Source organism: Mustela putorius, unplaced genomic scaffold, assembly GCF_011764305.1.
Source record: "Mustela putorius furo isolate JIRA1106 unplaced genomic scaffold, ASM1176430v1.1 tig00003863_pilon_pilon_pilon, whole genome shotgun sequence".
In the NCBI taxonomy this organism is placed as follows: domain Eukaryota; kingdom Metazoa; phylum Chordata; class Mammalia; order Carnivora; family Mustelidae; genus Mustela; species Mustela putorius.
In genome coordinates, this window is record NW_025422015.1 from 11,209,557 (window position 1) to 11,230,158 (window position 20,602).

Here is a 20,602-nt window from a genome sequence, read left to right on the forward strand (position 1 = left end):
TGAGGTTACAGGGAAGGCAAGAAATTAAATTTTAAAACCTGAAATAAAACAATCTTAATTGTTTTAATAAAACAATCTTAATCTCAATTCAGGTTTAAATCTTAAACCTGAAATAAAACAAAAACTATTTCTTAAACGTAATTAACATAATTCTAATTCACATGCCAGTATTTTGAGTGGGAAATTACAGAATCAAGATACCTACCCTCTCTCACATATTTCAAGTATTTATTGAACACCTCACATGTGCCCTGAACACTTCTAATAGGTATAGATACAGCAATACAACTAAAAATGGGCAAAGTCTACCCCTCCCAGCCTTCTGGACCCCATCCCATTCCATTCTGGTGATGGGAGAAAAGTATGTATTAGGTATTACGGTGGTGAATGCTATTAAATGAAACTACAGAAGGAATTGTGGAGAGCTTAAGTTTAAATGGAGAGGTTGAGGGGCCTCAATCTGAAGAGGACACTCAACAAAGAACTGAAGGGAGCAAGCAGTGCAGATTAGTGGGGACTGGTTTTCAGCTGAAGAGCAACCAGTGTATATGGGCCCCGAGGCCAGGAATGGCAGACCTCTTATGGTCAAGGAACAACACTGAGGCAGTGATGGTATAGAATGTGCCTTCTACTTAGCAACACCAGTGGTCCCAAATCACCATTACTAGTCAAGAGCAAACACAATACGAGTTTGCTTAAACCTACTGGCTCCTAATCTATTTTCTTATGTATCATAATGGTGTCTCTATAACATTCTGTCTACTGTCACAAATGGGACACATCACAGGACGTGTCCCATATACTCGGATGTGCCACATACTGGGACAGAAGACTTCCGAATTCTAGTTTAGGATCTTTTCACTTAGGAAGGATCACTTGCTGCTACTTTAAAAAAGTTACTTGGTCCAAGGAAGAAATCTTCCTTTAATTTCAGCACTGTACCTGACACTGTCTTCTTCCATTCCCAATCTTTTTGCAAGTTTACTAGACCAGGGAATGAAGGTTCTCGAGTCCATTGCTATACTCGGATTGGACTTTGCACATTGACAGAGTTCTCTAATCACAGTGAATTAAGAAATATTACCCCTAGAGGCGCCTGGGTGACACAATCAGTTAAGCATCCAACCCTTGATTTTGACTCAGGTCATGATCTCAGGGTCATGGGATCAAGCCCCATGTCAGACACCACACTCACCATGGAGTCTACTTGAGATTCTCTTCCTCCCTCTGCCCCTCCACCCGATATTTTTTCTCTCTCAAATAAATAAATCCTTTTTTAAAAAATTCCCTCCTTGGGGCATCTGGGTGGCTCAGTGGGTAAATAGTTCAACAAATTATGCTATAGCCATACCATGGAGCACTACTCAACAAAAAGGAACAAAATACTGATATGTACATGGATAAATATTAAAAACATTAACTGAGGGGCACCTGGGTGGCTCAGTGGGTTAAAGCCTCTGCCTTCAGCTCAGATCATGATCCCAGGGGCCTGGGATCGAGCCCTGCATTGGGCTTTCTGCTCAGCGGGGAGCCTGCTTCCCCCCACCTCTCTCTCTGCTTCCCTCTCTGCCTACTTGCCATCTCTGTCAAATGAATAAATAAAATCTTTAAAAATAAATGTAAATAAATAAATAGAAAATTCCCTATTGGCAAGTAAGCTTTAACCTCAAACTTAAATAAAGGAGGGTTTTTCACTGGAAGGGAAGCATTATAATATAATCTTTGAAAAGATAAGAAAAGAAACCATAATATAAAGAATTTGTCTTGGGCACCTGGGTGGCTCAGTTGATTAAGCAACTGCCTTTGGCTCAGATCATGATTCTGAAGTCCCAGGATCAAGCCCTGCACGAAGTCCCACAGCAGGCTCCCTGCTCAGCAGGGAGCTGGCTTCTCCCTCTGACCCTCCCTCTTCTCATGTTCTTTCTTTCATTCTCTCTCTCTCAAATAAATAAAATCTTTAAAAAAAAATTTGTCTCTTGTGAAGGACACTAATCTTTATACTTTAGAAATATAGCTTAGTGAAAGTTTTACCAAATAAACTCATATATGATTTGAATTATTTTTTTCTAAGTGAAAACTAAAACCCCACTGTTAAGTTTTCATAGATCAGGAAAAAACTAATGATTTGGGTTTACAGGGCTATGGGGAATCTTATTAAGATGCTCCATTCCATTTTTACCCTATGACAACTCACGAGGAATTTAAAAACTAATAATAAAGGTTTCTGGTGACTTTATGGACTTTTGAGACTAGCAGTTCCTACTTTGGTTCTGATAACACCTTCAAAATAAGACACCTGACCAGAAGCATCAATACGGTCATGAGTTAATTCACATTGCCTTCACAATGCCATGGTGATCACAAAGAATGCCACACTGATTATGGCAGCTCAGTGAAGAGAGGTAGCAATATAGATACCTCATTCAACCCTGTTGTTTACCAGTCCCGTGCCTGGAACAAATAACATCCTCTCTAAGCTTGTTTCCCTTTCTACAGATTAAAACATTTGGAAGCTTACTAGGAGGATAAAATGAAATGGGTCTAGCACACGGTAAGTACCATAATGGTGGTTAGGCCTTCCTGCTACTTGAAAGAAATTATTTAGTTCAGTAAGGAAACTTTCCCTTTCCTTTTTCTTCCCCAGCTTTATCAAGATGTAAGTGAATAGAACATCGTGTAAGTTTAAGGGGTACAATGTGATCATTTGATACACATATATATGTTAACAAATCTATTACCTCAAATAGTTACCTCTGGGGTGTGTGTTTGTGTGCATGTGTTTGTGCGTGCGTGCGCATGTGTACAGTGAGAACATTGAAGATCTACTCTCTTAGCAACTTTCAAGTATACAATACAATACTGCTATCTATTGTTACAACGTGTACAGGTCCCCAGCACTTGCACTTGGGAATCTGTACCCTTACACCATTGTTTCCCCCTCTCCATCCTTACCCATGGCAACCACCATTTTATTTCCTGTTTTTATGAGTTCAATTTTTCTTAGATTCTATATGTAAATGTGATCACACAGTATTTCTCTTTCTCTGTCTGAACTATTTCACTCAGCATAATGACTCCAATGCCCACCCACTGTTGTCAGAGAAGGTAGAACTTCCTTCTTTTTATGGCTGTGTAATATTCCATTGTGTATACATACAACATCTTTAACCTTTCAACCAACAACAGACACTCAGGTTGTTTCCATATCTTGGCTATTTGTTTTCTTCTTATTTTCCACACAATACCTGACATGCTGTTATCTCCCATTTTTTAAAAAAGATTTTATTAATTTTTTTGACAGAGAGAGATCACAAGTAGGCAGAGAGGCAGGCAGAGAGGCAAGTGGGGGAGCGAGGGGAGGAAGCATGCTCCCCACTGAGCAGAGATCCCGATGCGGGACTCCATCCCAGGACCCTATGATCATGACCCAAGCCGAAGGCAGAGGCTTAACCTGCTGAGCCACCCAGGAGCCCCTGTTATATCCCATTCTTAACCTCTTTTCGATTTTACTAGACCAGAGCATGATGGTTTAGACCATGTTGCTGTAATGGTATCTGACTCTGTATGTTGACAGAGTTATCGAATCCTGAAAAATGAGGAAAGTTCCTTCTTGGCAAATAAGCTTTAACCTCAAATAAACCCACATATCTGTTTTTTTTTTTTTTTAAGTTTTATTTATTTATATGACAGAGATCTCAAGTAGGCAGAGAGGCAGGCAGAGAGAGAGAGGGAAGCAGGCTCCCTGCTGAGCAGAGAGCCTGATGCAGAGCTTGATCCCAGCACCCTGGGATCATGACCTGAGCCAAAGGCAGAGGCTTAACTCACTGAGCCACCCAGGCATCCCCTCACCCCCGCACATATCTTTATTTCCAAAAGCAACATTTGATGTCAAACCTTTGCCAACTGCCAATGAATTCCAAAGCTGACAGTGGTTCCCTTCTGGTCCCTCATTTGATAGCTGGCATGCTTACTCCAACTCACCTGCTCTAGGTGGGGCCACATTTGGGGCCCCCAGGGCTCTGTTCTGCAGCAGGGCTCCCACAGCACTGGTTACAGTTGGCTCTTTTTTTGGATTCATCTGAGCCTTAGCCTACAGAAAGAGCAAGTCAGAGGGGGGACAACTTTGTAATCTCAGGTAGCTCACAGGAGGTAAGGCTGTTTCCACTTAGCCAGCAGCAGGCTGGAGTCATCACCAGGACCCGCTGCACCCAGGGGAAGGGGACAGGCACACCCTGAAAACCCTAGTTTGCCTGCATCTTGCTGTTCTCAGAGCCATGTCTGAGTTTTTGGCTCTTTCATTCCACAATCAACCCCTTAGGGGAGTGGTGATATGTTAATCCTGTAAAATTAGTTGTATGGAGACATAAAAAATCACTTAATGTCAATAAGGATAGTTATGGAACATTTTAGTTTTTCATTTTACTTGAAGATGATTTTGTTTTTAAATACATGAACAGAGAAGAAAAACAGACATTGGCAGACAGCAAATGTTTTAAATATGGAATTCCATCATCCCCACACCACACGCCTGCCTGCCGAGCAGCGGTAGCACAACAGCTACATTAATACAGAATAAGGACCAAAAGGTCCTTTGAGAGCTTCTTACCTAGCTACTGGTCCCAACATTTCCATGGCAACTACTGCATAAAGATGACCTGTTACTCCAAGTGAGAATTCTCACTTGGGCAAGGATAGCTGTGAGGTTACAGCAGGCAAGCTCATCCCTATCCAAAGACAGCTATTTTCAGAGGCCCATATTGGTCTCTTTTGGTTAAGGGTATAACACGTTTTTAAGGTTGATTATGTTTAAAATAGAAACACTTTTCAGCTGTGCTGTTAACAGCCCTTCACAAGTAAAACAACCCCTCCCTTTTTGTTCCACTCTGAATAAGCCTCACTATTAGCCAGGGCCCGAGCGGTGAAGCTGGCATTAAGAGAAACAAGGACTGCTGTTCAGATACGGTCTACAGTGAGTTTCCGCAGAAAGCAACTAATTTTTCTTCTGTGTTCCCAATCACCAGTTAGTTCTGGAAAACAAGGAGAGGAACAGGGCCAAATCACTGGTTACACTCAGGACGGCCAGCTGGCCTTCTTCAGGAATAAAAAGCACTTCCGTTTGCTGCTTCCCTGGGCTCCCTCTGGCCCCACTAATGTGACTAACTTCGCGGACTGGTTACAACCATTCAAAGAAACATGCTGCTTTAGAAGGTAGAGGTTTTACTTAGAAAATGTTTCCAAAATTCAGTCAAATTCAATCCCAAAGCAGTCACATACCCCCCAAATTGTGGTGCCTATCCCACCAACAAGGACTACCAGAGAGCAGGAGAAGAGAGGGTGGGGCAACATGGAAGGAGAGGCAGAAGAGACTTATATGCAAGGCACGTTGTTTATATGGTCTATAATCCTCCCAACAACACGGCAAGGTATAGTTTAAAGTCAATCTCAAAGAATTTTATTGTCGTAAGTTTACCTACAGATAACGAAGTACAGAATTGAGAGTCAAACCCTGGCTACTGATTGCAGAATCTGGGCTCCTTCCACACTGCACTGCTCCCATGCTATTTCAGCATAAAGACTGAATCTCTAACTGTATTTATTGGAACCTCCCTGTCTGCCCCTCCAACACACTTATCTCCTCTTTCCTCTGTTTCTTTACCTAGATGTATAGTATACTACATACCTAGGCTCTGCAGCTAAAACCCTGTCACCCCATATCCTATCAGCTTCTCAGTGCCACCCATTCTTTCTCACATTGTCCTCCACACACAACCCTTTTGTCCTCTTACTCTGGGCCCTCATTCTTTATCTGTTGCTGTGGCTCCTAACTGTGGCCAATCCATGTAAACACTAGTGGCAAAGGTAATCTTTCTAGAAAACTAATTCTGTATCACTCCAGTCTGTACTATTCCACCAGTCTACACTGCCCGCAGAATGGGACATGAGGGAGATAATCAACAACTAGACAGGAAAGCTAAGAAAGTCGTTCTGCAGAGAAGAGCAAGCCGAAGTCTATATAGCAGGATGGAAGGACAAGATGGGAAGGTGTTAAGGAGGACTTCCTGGGTTCATGGGGACTTTCCAGGTCCTGCTTTGGGTCCTCGAGCTTTTGGGTATCTATCCACTTCCTTTTCCCTCTTTCTGAACTGACTTGAGTGAAGTTCTTTTAGATCTGACGCCCCTTGCCTGTCCCTTTTCTGTCACATCCCACAGGCACACCACACATTAGCCCCACATGGTGAGCTCCTCAGGCCACAAACTGGACATTCTGTGTGCTATGTCCTCCCCAACTCCCACTCTAGGCTGGTGAACCCATCTGATATTCAAGGAGGAAATGCTGCTCCTCTTTGAAGCCTCCCATGGCTCACACTGGCCTCTTCCTCCATAGTGCTCCATACATCATCAACTACCACAACCTCCCACTGTCTTTGTTTCCATGTCTTCCTCCTTCATGGAGTTACAAATGCAGATCAACCAGAACCTGGAACAGTGTCTGGGACAAAGATATTCAGTAATTGTCTATTGTATGTGGAGACAGAGCTTAAGAGTCCACAGTCCATGGGATATGCTACTGTTGTAGAGGCTCCCACCCCTATTACATACTGGATTTCATGGAAATCTTTCTAAATATGTTTCATACCCTCAAGTATTCAGACAAATGTAATCTTTCCTTGGTTTCTGAGCCATGTTTGAAACTAACAGCTTTTGCAGTAAACTGTAATTATATCCCTGGGACCTCCGATGTTTATGAAGCTGTTTGCTAGACTCCAGTTCTGTTTTTATAAATCTGTTGTCTTCCTGGTCAGGCAGTCATTTTACTTATCTGTACCTATTTAAACCATCTCCTCCCTATCACTTACTTTAACTTGCTGATTCTGTGGCTTTAAATAAAAGGCTACCGACCTTCTCCTTTACCATAGAGCAAGACACACGAACTACAGAACAGTACTCCTTGTGACAGCTTTCCCACTCAGGGAGCTTCACTTCAGGTTCACAATGCTTTTCTGGATGGTTAAGGCTGATAACTACTATTGCATAAGACAGAGTTTTACCATAATACTATAGAAAAGCTACTTACATATTCAAGGCTTCATCCTAAGAAGTTTTAAACACTGTAGAAATATTTTTTCTACACCACCCAAAGGTGCTGTTAGCTACAAAGAATGCCTCAAAAAAAGGCAACTTCCATGAGGATGAGCAACAGTGATCAGCTATCCTGATCCTTACACTTCTTGGGATGGGTGACTTAGGTACCTTAGCAAATTCTACCTGCTTGCCCTGAGCACACAAGGGCACAGAGCCAACACTTGGGGAGAGATATTTACCTGCCCTCTGGATGCCAATTTGGCTGCTGTTTGGGCTGGATCAAAGACTCGGCGAGAAGACTGATCCTTGCAGAAATTAATATGCCGGTTGGCTGCAGTTTCATTAAACCTCCTCATACAATATGGGCATTGAATATAATCTAAATACAAAGATAACAACAAAAGGCAATTAACACTTCAAAAACAACTCTGGAATGGACTATATGACATAAACTAAATGGGCTATGAACTCTGCTCCAACATGAAAGAACAATCCAGACTCTGGCTTGAGAAAGCTTATGCCAGAGGGGAAGGTATGCAAGAGTGCAAATAAAAGATATAGCAGGGGGGACATTTTTCTGTCTATACATTTACTTCAATTAAGAGTGTGCCTTAAAATGTTTACATAATATACTCATTAGAAAATAGACTCATTAGGGGCACCTGGGTGGCTCAGTGGGTTAAAGCCTCTGCCTTCAGCTCAAGTCATGATCTCAGAGTCCTGGGATCAAGCCCCACATCGGGCTACCTGCTCAGCAGGGAGCCTGCTTCCTCCTCTCTCTCTGCCTGCCTCTCTGCCTACTTGTGATCTCTGTCAAATAAATAAATAAAATCTTAAAAAAAAAAAAAGAAAATAGACTCATTCTACTTATGAACTTCCCAATTAAATGAATTATTTAGTGAATCCTTATATAAAGAGAGTAGTCCTAGAACCACAGAATGTTAGTATTGATGATGCCCTGAAGAGCACAGAAGAGTCTGGAGTCCAGGCTGTGGCACCACATGGGACTGGTCACACAGAGGTCATGGAGCTACTCTCCTTCCCTATGGAAGGAGAAAGAAGCTAAAAATTTGGGAGATGGGATTCGAAGCCAGTGTCACTGGCAGAAAGACCCACTGCTTCTGCAGGGGTTGATTTTTTCACTGAACTCGTAAGTGAGGAAGCGAATAATAAGTTCAGGAAGGAGGTGAAGTAAAAGGAAAAAGGTGGGGCTCAAAAAGGAGAAAAGGGAGGGAAGGAGGGGTGATGGGAAACTGGTTCCAGAAACAGCTTTGGGTTTCCGTGTTGGAACCTCCCAGGCAGCTCTGTGGGTATGAGACCCTCTGAGCTGCTCTGTAATACCCACTGGTCTGAATTTGGCTCTCATTTGTAAGAATAAACAGTGAGAGAAATGGGAAGTGAGAAAGCGCCACAGTCTTTTTAGAATGAGGAGAGGCTCACAGCAAAGCCCATTTGGAGTCCACCCCTCTAGAGTAAGCAAGAATATGAGATGTTTTTGTTTTGTTTTGTTTTGTTTTAGGCACCTTTAAGGGATGACAAAGTAGATATGAGCGACATGAAAGATTGGAGACAGCCCCAATCTCAGACTCTTAATGGAAGTTTGGGTTAGTGCGTAGTCAAAATGCCTACATGTGTGGATGAATATTTGAAGCAATGCTATCTTCAAGGTTAAGAGTTTGTTGTTTTTTTTCTGATTTTGTTTGACAGAGAGAGACACAGTGAGAGAGGGAACACAAGCAGGAGAGTGGGAGAGATAGAAGCAGGCTTCCTGCTGAGCAGGGAGCTCGATGCGGGGCTCAATCCCAGGACTCTGGGATCATGACCTGAGCCAAAGGCAGACACTTAACAACTGAGCCACCCAGGTGCCACCAATATTAGGAGTTTTTTGAAGGCATCTTTTTATACAATCTGAGGAGTTTTCTGTTTGAACAAATCATTTCCTAAAATGAATATTTATAGAATTAACAACTGGAATACACAAAAAATTGGAATATAGTAAAAGTTGAGCACTTAGTCTCTCCTTTTATTTCACATTCTGGAAGGCAGTAATTAATCAATTTGCTATGTATTGAACACTTGTTACGTGCCAGGTACTGGTTTATACTTGGGAAGTACAATGTCTCCGTCATCAAGGACTAAGCGTTCCAATACTGAAAGAGTTTTCCCACGGTGATAAATTCCTCGGACAAAAATAAAACAGGATAGCACTGGGAAAAGATGAAGGCCCCACAGCCTGCCTGACTGGTTTTGAGCCCAAGCTTTTCACTTGTTGTATGTGTGAACTTCAGCAAGTTACTCAATATCCCTAAGCTTCAATTTCCCCTGTCCCTACATACCACCTATTTCACCAGGCTATTGTGAAAGTTAACTTAGATAATCCACACTAGGGTTCGGTACAGTGGGTGGGTTCTGGGACATCCTATTACTCTAAGGAAACAGGCCTGGCAAGGTTGTGTTTCCAGCTACCAAATAGTAATGAACTTAAAAAAGTAAAATTGAAAGTGCCATTATTGGGCAGAACTCGTTTACAAGATGTAGAAAACAGGGGTGCCTGGGTAGCTCAGTGGATTAAGCCGCTGCCTTCGGCTCAGGTCATGATCTCAGTGTCCTGGGATCGAGTCCCGCATCGGGCTCTCTGCTCAGCGGGGAGCCTGCTTCCCCTTCTCTCTCTGCCTAACTCTCTGCCTACTTGTGATCTCTGTCAAATAAATAAGTAAAATCTTAAAAAAAAAAAAAAAGATGTAGAAAACAGTCTAAAACTCTCCTCTTGGTTTGATTGTTTCTTCAGCTTTGCCTTCTGAGTCAAGGCTCGTATCAAAACTGCTGCTACCCATAAGCCTATTCAGGTTAATGTGCAAAGATGATAACAGCAGTGACTGCATGGCTTCCTCACTCCACCTGTCTGCTCACTGATTCATTTCCACCCTTCTGTGTGTTTGATGCTGCCTGCCACTATGGAGACAACAAAGCTGAAGTGGATTTCCCTCCCAACAAAGGTCTCAGAGATAGCTAGAAGGCTAGGCAAAGAAGCAATTACCACTTGTGGAATAAACTTTGAAAGGAGGAAGGACTGGATGCTCCATGGGCCCAGAGGAAGGACATGAAGCCCAGACCTAAAGGGGCAGAGAAAGGGAATTACAGCCACTCTGAGAATGGGAAAAAAAATCTTTTTGCAACAGTAAACTGAACACAGCATGACTGAGTTGCAATGTTCTACCCTCATCTCAATCTGAATCACCCCTTCCTCTATCAGTAGTGGTGTCATGAACTATTGCTATTTATTTCAATACGTAACGATATTTAAGGTCTGACTACAAATGGATCCATATGATAGCTGTGGGGAAAGTGGCCAGATCTCAAAACATTAATGTAGATAAAGAAGGGTCATTTAAAAACACAAGTGTTCTGTTGAGTACCCGTGTCAATGTAGCCCTTGAAATGGGGACCAAATGTCCCAAGCCTCACTGAGAATTTCAATTATAAATATTCTATATTGTTGTTCTTATAAAGTGTCACAACATCCTGGAAAGCTGAATGATTGGCAGACTTACTTAAGCCAGTAAGAATTAGAGTAAACAAATGCATGTCACAAAAACTGAATCATGAAGGAATTGTGCTGTGAAAAAAAAGGAAATGACCTGCAAACTCATGCATAATAGGCTCCACTGTATATAACCCCAGTATGTCTGTATAAATTTTCTAGTATTTAAACCTGAGAATATATGGGCTAATATAAAATCCCCACAAAATCTAACTAATGGAGTAGTAATGAAAATATGCTATTTTAGATAATCATTTTGTTTGGCACATAAAATTAAAATAAGGGCACAGGGAAGAACTTAATTATAAAGCTATATTTTAGCATAAGAATGTAAGGGCAGAAAAACAAATTGTACATTTAATGAGGCCTTACAAAGGGAATTATTTATTTTAAGGAAACAATAATCCCCACATTTTAAATCCAATGTAGAAATTAGAGAAATCCACACAGCAGGACAGCTGACATAGTTTCATTTATTTGCCTCAGGAACTGTAAAGTAGACATCAATCCTGTAGCTTCTACTATTAAAAGGAAGTAAGGATTTTAAATCATAAAAGATTTTTTTGTTGTTGTATAAGGCTTGTTGCCAAAGTATTATCAAAATCATGGCCATAGATCTTTCTACTTTCACATTATTTGAAGCTACTTTTTCATTAGCACCCAGCAATAGTGAAGCAATTATTAAGATGATTTTCTGGCACACTAGGACGCCCACAACAGTTGTGGCCAGGCCTCTCAGCCAGCTGTGCCGGGAGCTAATCCCACCCCTCAGCACAGCCACGGCAGCAGCTGCAGCCAGGCCTCTCAGCCAGCTATGCCAAGGGCCAGCCCCACCCCCCAGTGCACTCACAGCAGTTATGGCCCAGTCACAACAAGCGAGCACAAGCAGCCCACATACAGCACACTCCTGGAGCTCGTGGTTCTGGTGACCAGAGTGGGACTGCAATACTGTGCCTCACAAAATGTGTTCTACATAAGGCCACTATCTTCAAGATCAGGAAACATAACTGACCTACCAAATACATAGAAACAGAGAGTAAGAAAGAGACAGAGAACTATGTTCCCAACCGAAGAATGAGAGAAAACCTTAAAAACAAAGAGCAACAAAAAACTAAACAAAAGGAGATAAGCAATCTACCGGATAAAGAGTTCAAAGTGATGGTAATAAAGATGCTCACTGTACTTGGGAGAAGAATGGATGAAGTCAATGATAACTTCAACAAAGACAGAAAATAAAAGAACCAATCAGAGCTGAAGAATACAATAGCAAAATGAAAAACACACTAGAGAATCAACACAGATTGGAGGATGCAGAAGAATGGATGATCAATGTAGAAGACAGGATAGAAGAAATCATCCAAACTGAACAACAAGAACAAAAAATAATTTTTAAAAAAGAGAATAGGGACCTCTCTTGATGTTGGGACAACATCAAGCATATTAACATTTGTATCATGGGGGTCCCTGTAGAAGGAGAGCAAGAGAAAAAGGCAGAAATGTATTTGAAGAAATAGCTGAAAACTTTCCTGAGGAAGGAAACAGACATCCAGGTCCAAGAACCAAAGAGAGTCCCAAATAAAATGAACCCAAAGAATTCTACCAAGACACATAATAATTAAAATGTCAAAAATCTTTTTTTTTAAGATTTTATTTATTTATTTGACAGACAGAGATCACAAGTAGGCAGAGGAGCAGGCAGAGAGAGAGGAGGAAGCAGGCTCCCTGCTGAGCAGAGAGCCCGATGCAGGGCTCAATCCCAGGACCCTGGGATCATGACCTGAGCCGAAGGCAAAGGCTTTCACCCCCTGAGCCACCCAGGCACCCCTAAAGAAAGATTCTTTTTTTTTTTTTAAAGATTTTATTTATTTATTTGACAGAGAGAGATCACAAGTAGGCAGAGAGGCAGGCAGAGAGAGAAAGAGAGAAGGAAACAGGCTCCTTGCTGAGCAGAGAGCCCGATGTGGGACTTGATCCCAGGACCCCGAGATCATGACCTGAGCCAAAGGCAGCGGCTTAACCCACTGAGCCACCCAGGTGCCCCCTAAAGAAAGATTCTTAAGAGCGGGAAGAGAAAAGCAACTAGTTACATACAAGGCAATCCCCACATAAGGCTATCTGCTGATTTTTTTTAGCAGAAACTTTGAAAGCTAAAAAGGAGTGGCATGACCTATATTCAAGGGCTGAAAGGAAAAATACCTACAATCAAGAATACTCTACCTGATAACCAAATGTTATCATTCAGAATTGAAGGACTGATAAAGAATTTCCCAGGCAGAGGTACCAGGGTGGCTCAGTGGGTTGAACCTCTGCCTTTGGCTCAGGTCACGGTCTCAGGGTCTTAGGACTGAGTCCCATATCAGGCTCTTTGCTTGGGGGGGAGCCTGGCTGCCATCCCCCCATCCCCCGCCCTCCGCCTGCCTCTCTGCCTACTTGTGATCTCTCCCTTCTGTCAAATAAATAAATAAAATCTTTAAAAAAAAAAAAAAAAAGAATTTCCCAAACAAAAGTTAGAGTTCATTACCACTAAACCAGCCTTATAAGAAATGTTAAAGGAACCTCTTAAAGTGCAAAATAAAAGGCCATAGCCAGAAGTAAGAAAATTAGGAAAGAAACAATTGCACTGGTAAAAGCAAACATATAGTAAAGATCAATCACTAGTATGGAAGCTAGTATGGAAATTAAAATACAAAAATAAAAAAATCATATCTATAATAACTAGTCAAGGGATACACAAAATAAAGACATAAATTATGGAGAAGGGGAGTAAAAATATAATGCTTTTAGAATGAGTTCAAACTTAAGAGACCATCAATTTAGGGGCGCCTGGGTGGCTCAGTGGGTTAAAGCCTCTGCCTTCGGCTCAGGTCATGATCCCAGGGTCCTGGTATCGAGCTCCACATTGGGCTCTCTGCTCAGCAGGAAGCCTGCTTCCTCCTCTCTCTCTGCCTGCTTCTCTGCCTGCTTGTGATCTCTGTCTGTCAAATAAATAAATAAAATCTTACAAAAAAAAAAAAAGAATTACTTTAAATGTAAATGGATCAAGTGTCCAGGGGTGCCTGAGTGGCACAATTGGTTGGGTGTCTGACTCCTGGTTTTGGCTCAGGTCACGGGATTGAGCCTTGCAATGGGCTCCATGCTCAGTATAGAGTCTGCTTGGGATTCTTTCTCCCCTTGCCCCTTCAGCTCACACACTCTCTGTCTCATTTTCTCAAATAAATAAATCTTTAGCTTTTTAAAAAAGATTTTATTCATTTATTTGACTGAGAGAGAGTGAGAGTGCACAAACACAAGCCAGGGGAGCCGCAGGCAGAGAGACAGGGAGAAGCAGGCTTCCTGCTGAGCAGAGAGCCCAATGTAGGACTCAATCCCAGGACCCCAGGACCATGACCTGAGCAGAAGGTAGACATTTCACGGACTGAGCCACCCAGGTGCCCTAATAAATAAGTCTTAAAAAAAAAAAAAAAAGGAAAGAAATGGACTAAGTGCTCCAATCAAAAGACATACAGTGACTGAATGGATAAAAAAACAAACCCCATCTATATACCACCTGTAAGAGACTCACTTCAGACCTAAAGACATAAACAGATTAAAAATGAAGGAACAGAAAAAGGCATTTCATGCAAATGGAAAAAAAAAGTGGGGGTAAGTGGGGGTAACAATACTTAATAGCAAACAAAATGACTTTTTTTTTCCCAAGATTTTATTTATTTATTTGTGAGAGAGAGAGTATGAGCAGGAGCAGGGGGTGGGGCAGAGGGAGAGGCAGGCTCTGTGCTAAGCAGAGTCCAATGTGGGACTTGATCCCAGGACCCTGGGATCATGATCTGAGCTGAAGGCAAACACTTAACCAAGTGAGCCACCCAGGCATTCCTCAAACAAAACGACTTTAAAATAAATATCGTAATTAGAGACAAAGAAAGACATTACATAATGATAAAGGGATCAATCTAACAAGAGGATATAACAATGAAAAATATCTGTGTACCTAACAGAGGAGCAACTATAACGGACAGAAAGGGAGAAATTGACAGTAATACAGTATTAGAAAAGGACTTTAACACTCCCCTTACATCAATGGATAGATCATCCAGACAGAAAATTAATAAGGAAACAATGGCTTTGAATGACATTATCAGACTTGATGGACTTAAAGAGAGATATAGGTATTTCATCCCAAAACAGCAGAATATACCTTCTTTTCAAGTTCACATGCAACATTCTCCAAAATAGATCACGTGTTAGGCCACAAAACAAGTCTCAACAAATTTAATGAGACTGAAATCATATAAATCATCTTTTCCAACCACAACAGTATAAAATGAGAAATTGATTAGAAGAAAAAAACTGGAAAAAAATGCATACTTACAGGCTAAATAACATGCTATTAAACAACCAATGGGTCAAAAAAGAAATTAAAAAGGAAATAAAAATAAACACTAAAACAAAGGGATTTGAAAATGTACTGTTTCAAAATCTTTGGGATGGAGCAAAAGCAGTTCTAAAAAGGAAGTTTAGAGTAATACAGGCTTACCTCAAGAAGCAAGAAAAATACCAAATAAACTATTTAACCTTACACCTGAAGAAACAACAGAAAGAACATACAAAGCCCAGAGTTAACAGAAGAAGGAAGTAACAAAAAATTAGAGCAGAAATAAGTGAAACAAAGACTAAAAAAGCAATAGAGAAGATGAATGAAACTAAGAGCAGATTCTTTGAAAAGATAAACAAAACCGATAAACATTTAGCTAGGCTCATCAACAGAGAATTCAAATAAATAAAACCAGAAATGAAAGTGAAGATACAACCAACAATACAGAACTACAAAGAATTATAAGGGACTACTATGAAAAATGAAATACCAACAAAGTGGACAACCTAGAATAAATGGGTAAATTCTTAGAAGCATTAAATCTTCCAAGACTGAGTCAGGAAGATACAGAAAATCTGAACAGACCTTTACTAGTAATTAAACTGAATCAGTAATCCAAAAACTCCAAACAAACAAAAGTCCAGGGCCAAATGGATTGACTGGTGAATTTTACCAAACATTTTCTTAAAAAGATCTTATTCATTTGTGTGTGTGTGAGAGAGAGAGAGTGGGTACACACGCACAAGCAGGGGGAATGACAGGCAGGCTCCCCACTGAGCAAGGAGCCCAATGTGGGACTCAATCCTAGAACCCCTGGAATCATGATCTGAGCCAAAGGTAGATGCTTAACTGACTGAGTGACCCAGGTGTGCCTCTACCAAACATGTAAGGAACCATTTAAAGAGGAAGGCATGCTTCCAAATTCATTCTGAGAGGCCAGCATTATCCTAATACCAAAACCAAACAAAGACACTACAAAAACAAATTATGGGCCAATATCGCTGATGAAGATAGATGTAAAAATCCTCAACAAAATATTAGCAAACCAAATTTAAGTTTATTCACATTAAAATAATTCAGAGAGAGAAGAAATACAGCATTGGGAATATAGTCAATAATACCAATAATCTTGTATAGTGATGGATGGTGACTACACTTACCATGGTAAGAAATGAGTAATGTATAGAGTTGTTGAATCAGTATGCTGTACACCTGAAACTAATATAATATTAGTACATCAACAAAAATAACTAAATAAAATTAATTCCTTTTTTAAAGATCATACATCATGATCAAGCAGGATTTATTCCTTGGGTGCAAGGATGGTTCAATATCTACAAGCCAATCAATGGGATATACCACATTTAAAAAAATGAATAGGGGTGCCTGGGTGGCTTAGTCAGTTAAGCAACCAACTATTGATTTCAGCTCAGGTCTCGACCTCAGAGTTGTGAGTTCAAGACCCTCATTGGGCTCTATGCTGGGTTGGGTATGCAGCCTACTTTAAAAAAAAAAAGGTAAAAATCATATAATCATTTCAAAAAATATATATATAATCATTTCAATAGATGCAGAAAAAGCATTTGACAAAATTCAACATCCGTACATAACAAAAACTCTCAACGAAGTGGGTAGAGAAGGAACATATCTCAACATAATAAGTGCCATATATCACAAACAAAAAGCTAACATTAGACTCAATGGTGAAAGGCTAAAAGCTTTCCCCCTTAGACCAGGAAGAAGACAAAGATGTCTACTCTCACAACTTTTATTCAACATAACACTGGAAGTCCTAACCACAGAAAACAGATAAGAAATAAAACTCAGTATTTATAGATGACATACTATATGCCTAAAAAACCTTAAAAGATTCCATCAAAAAAACTATCAAAACTAGTATATTAATTTAGTAAAGCTGCAAGATACAAAATTAACATATAGGAATCTGTTTCATTCCTATCCACTAATAATGAACTAACAGAGAAATTACAAAAACAATCCCATTTATAGCTGCACCAAAAAGAGGGATGCCTAAGGTGGCATAGTCAGTTGTGTCTAACTCTTGGTTTTGGCTTTGGTCATGATCTCATGGTTGTGAGATTGAACCCTGTGTCAGGCTCCATGCTTAGCAAGGCGTCTGCTTGGGGCTTCCTCTCTCTCTGCTCCTCACCCACTCCCCCGTGTGTGCTCTCTCTCTCTCTCAATTAAACAAATCTGTAAAAACAAAGAAAGATTGCATCAGAAAGAACAAAATACATAGGAATAAATTTAACCAAGAAGGTGAGACTCTGAAAACTATAAAACACTGATTAAAGAAACTGAAGACAACACAAATAAATGGAAAGATATACCACACTCATGGACTGAAAGAATTAATATCGTTAAAATGTCCATACTATCCAATCTAAAGATTCAGTGCAATCTCAACCAAAATAACAATAGTCCTCTTCACAAACTAGAGAAAATAATCATAGAATGTCTGTGGAACCACAAAAGACCCTGCCTGCATAGCCAAAGAAATTCTGAAAAAGAACAAAGGTGGAGATTTCAATCCCAGATTTCAAACTATACTACAAAGCTAGTAATAAAAAAAAATAAAAAACAAAGCTAGTAATAAAAACAGTATAGTTCCAACACAAAAACAAAAACAAACAAACAAAAAAATAGATCAGTGGAACAGAATAGAGTTTAGGGGGAAAAAAAAAAACCCACACTTATATAGTAGATCTATGACAAAGAAAGCAAGAATACACACACAGTGGGGAAAAGACGGTATCTTCAATAAGTGGTGTTGATAAAACTGGACAGACACACAAAGAGAAGGAAACTAGACCAATTTTTAAACACTATATACAAAAATTAACTAAAAACGGATTAAAAATCCAAATGTAAGACCTGAAACCATAAACTCCTAAGTAAAGAAAAAAAAAAAAAATAGAAGGGTGCCTGGGTGGCTCAGGGAGTTGAGCTTCTGCCTTTAGTTCAGGTCATGATCTCAAGGTCCTGGGATCAAGCCTTGTGTCAGGCTCTCTGCTCAGTGGGGAGCCTGCTCCCCCCCCCCCCCCCGCCTCTCTGCCTACTTGTGATCTCTCTCTGTCAAATAAATAAATAAAATCTTTAAAAAAGAAAAGAAAATACAGGAAATAAATGTTTGGACGTAGGCTTCAGTAATACTTTTTTGGATCTATCTCCTTAGACAAGGGCAACAAAAACAAAAATAAACTGGGACTACACAAAAATGCAACCTCCTGACTGAGAGAAGATATCTGCAAGTGTTATGTATGATAAGGGGTTAATATTCGAAATGTATGAAGAACTCCTACAACTCAACACCAAAAAACCCCCAATTTAAAAAATGGACAGAGGACCTGAAGAGACATTTTTCAAAAGAAGACATCCAGATGGCCAACAAGCATATGAAATGATGCTCAATATCACTAGTACCAGAGAAATGCAAATCAAAACCTCAATGAGATATTACCTTACACTTGTCAGGATGGCTAGAATAAAAAAGACAGGAAATAACAAGTGTTGGTGAGGATGTAGAGAAGGGTAACCCTCATGGACCGTTAGTGGGAATGGAAACTGATAGAGCCACTGTGAACAACAGTATGGAGGTTCCTCAAAAATTAAAAATATAAGTACCATATAATCCGGTAATTTCATTTCTGGTTATTTACCCAAAGAAATGAAAACACTAATTCAAAATCATCTATGGACTCCTATGTTTATTGCCAGTGTTATTTATAATAAGCAAGATACAATAGCCAGGATATGGAAGCAACCTAAATGTCCACTGATAGATGAGTGGATAGAGAAGATGTGGTATACGTATAAATGGAATATTGCTCAGCCATAAAAAAACAATGAAATCTTGCCATATGCAACAACATGAATAGATCTAAAGGGTATTTTGTTAAGTGAAATAAGACACAGAAAGATAAATAGCATATTATTTCACTTATGTGTGGAATCTATAAAGCAAATGAACAAATAAACAGAAAATAGAAACAAACTTATAAACACAGAAAACAAACAGGTGGTTGCCCATGGGGGAGGGGGTGGGAGGATGGGCAAAAAAGGTGAAAAGGGATTAAGAGGTACAAACTTCTAGTTACAAAATAAGTAAGGCACCCTTTCAATAAAGGATGGATCTTAAACAATAATCCTAAACAAAGGATTAATAAAAAGGTCATCTAGCCAAAACACGTTTTTTAAATAAATTTTTAAAAAGGCATCTGTAATTTTCCTCACATTAAAAAACAAAACAAAAACAAACACCAGATGCAATACAAAAGCATTATCAAAAGCATCCTATGGGATGCCTGGGTGGCTCAGTTGGTTAAGCATCTGCCTTCGGCTCAGGATCCCAGGATGATGGGATAGAGCCCCACATGGAGCTCCTTGCTCAGCTGGGAGCCTGCTTCTCCCTCTCCCTCTGCTGCTCCTCTTGCTTGTGCTCTCACTCTCACTCTCAAATAAATAAATAAATAAAATCTAAATTAATCAAGGAAAACTAGCAGGAAACTAGGATGTACTCTGTCAAAGGGTGAAAGACTAATGACACCCACAATGATCAATCTCAACACTGTTATAGTGGTGGTCCAACTAAAATACACTTTATTTTTCACATAAAGCTCTAAAATTCTAATCATTTAGCAACTGAAGTAATCTCTTATATCAAGGATAGTCAAGGTAAACCTCTTTTCACATTAGAAAATTTATATATATATATATATATATATATAGTTTATATATATATATACACTTTTTTTTTTTTTGAGAAAGAGAGAGAGAGAGAAGGCACATGCACGAGTGAGAAGAGGGACGGAGGAAGAGAATCTTCAAGCAGACTCCCTGCTGAGGCCAGAGCCTGATGTGGGGCTTGATTCCTAAACCCATGAGATCATGACCTGAGTTGAAACCAAGACTCAGACATTTAACTGACTAAGCCATCCAGGTGCCCCAGCCCATATAATCTTTTACTCCACATTCTTGTGCACTTCCTTCAGAACCAAATATTTTTGTCTTGCCCTCAAAACTTAGAAGTAAGTAAGTTAATCATGGGGATGGAAATTATAGCATAGGAAATATAGTCAATGATATTGTAATAAATTTGTATGGTGACAGATGGTAACTATACTTAACATGGTGAGCATTTTGTAATGCACATAAATGTCAAATCATTAATGTACACCTGAAACTAATATAATATTTTATGTTAACTATACTTTAAAATAATTAAAAATAAAGTTATATATTTTAAAGATTACTTTCTGGTATAGAACTTTAGATAATTCACTTTTCAGATGATTTTTATAATATGATTTCACTGTTGTTTTTGGGATTGGTTTTGGCTTTTTACTTTTTAAAAATGAACTTGGAGAAATAATTTACATGAAGGAGGATCCAACTATTTTAAGTGTACAGGCCAATGAGTTTTGATAAATGTATACATTGTTGCAACCACTCCAATTAAAACAAAGAACAGTTTCATCACCCCAAAAAGTTACTTCATGCTCCTTTTCAGTGAATATTCCCCCAAACCCAGTCTCAAGCAATCAAAACTCTTATTTTCCTGTCACCAAAGATATTTGTTCTATAATTTC

The 20,602-nt window shown here is 39.8% G+C and overlaps 1 protein-coding gene across 1 annotated transcript in view; it reads right to left on the minus strand.

Annotated features, from left to right (window-relative positions):
* Positions 1–20,602, minus strand: part of ZC2HC1B (zinc finger C2HC-type containing 1B) — a 44,990-nt gene that overhangs the window by 4,045 nt on the left and 20,343 nt on the right. The window contains exons 5-6 of the mRNA XM_004752749.3: positions 7,323–7,462; positions 3,982–4,090 (exon numbers count right to left, since the gene is read on the minus strand). Coding sequence (XP_004752806.1) covers positions 3,982–4,090; positions 7,323–7,462 — 249 coding nt within the window. The remainder of the gene's footprint in view (positions 1–3,981; positions 4,091–7,322; positions 7,463–20,602) is intronic.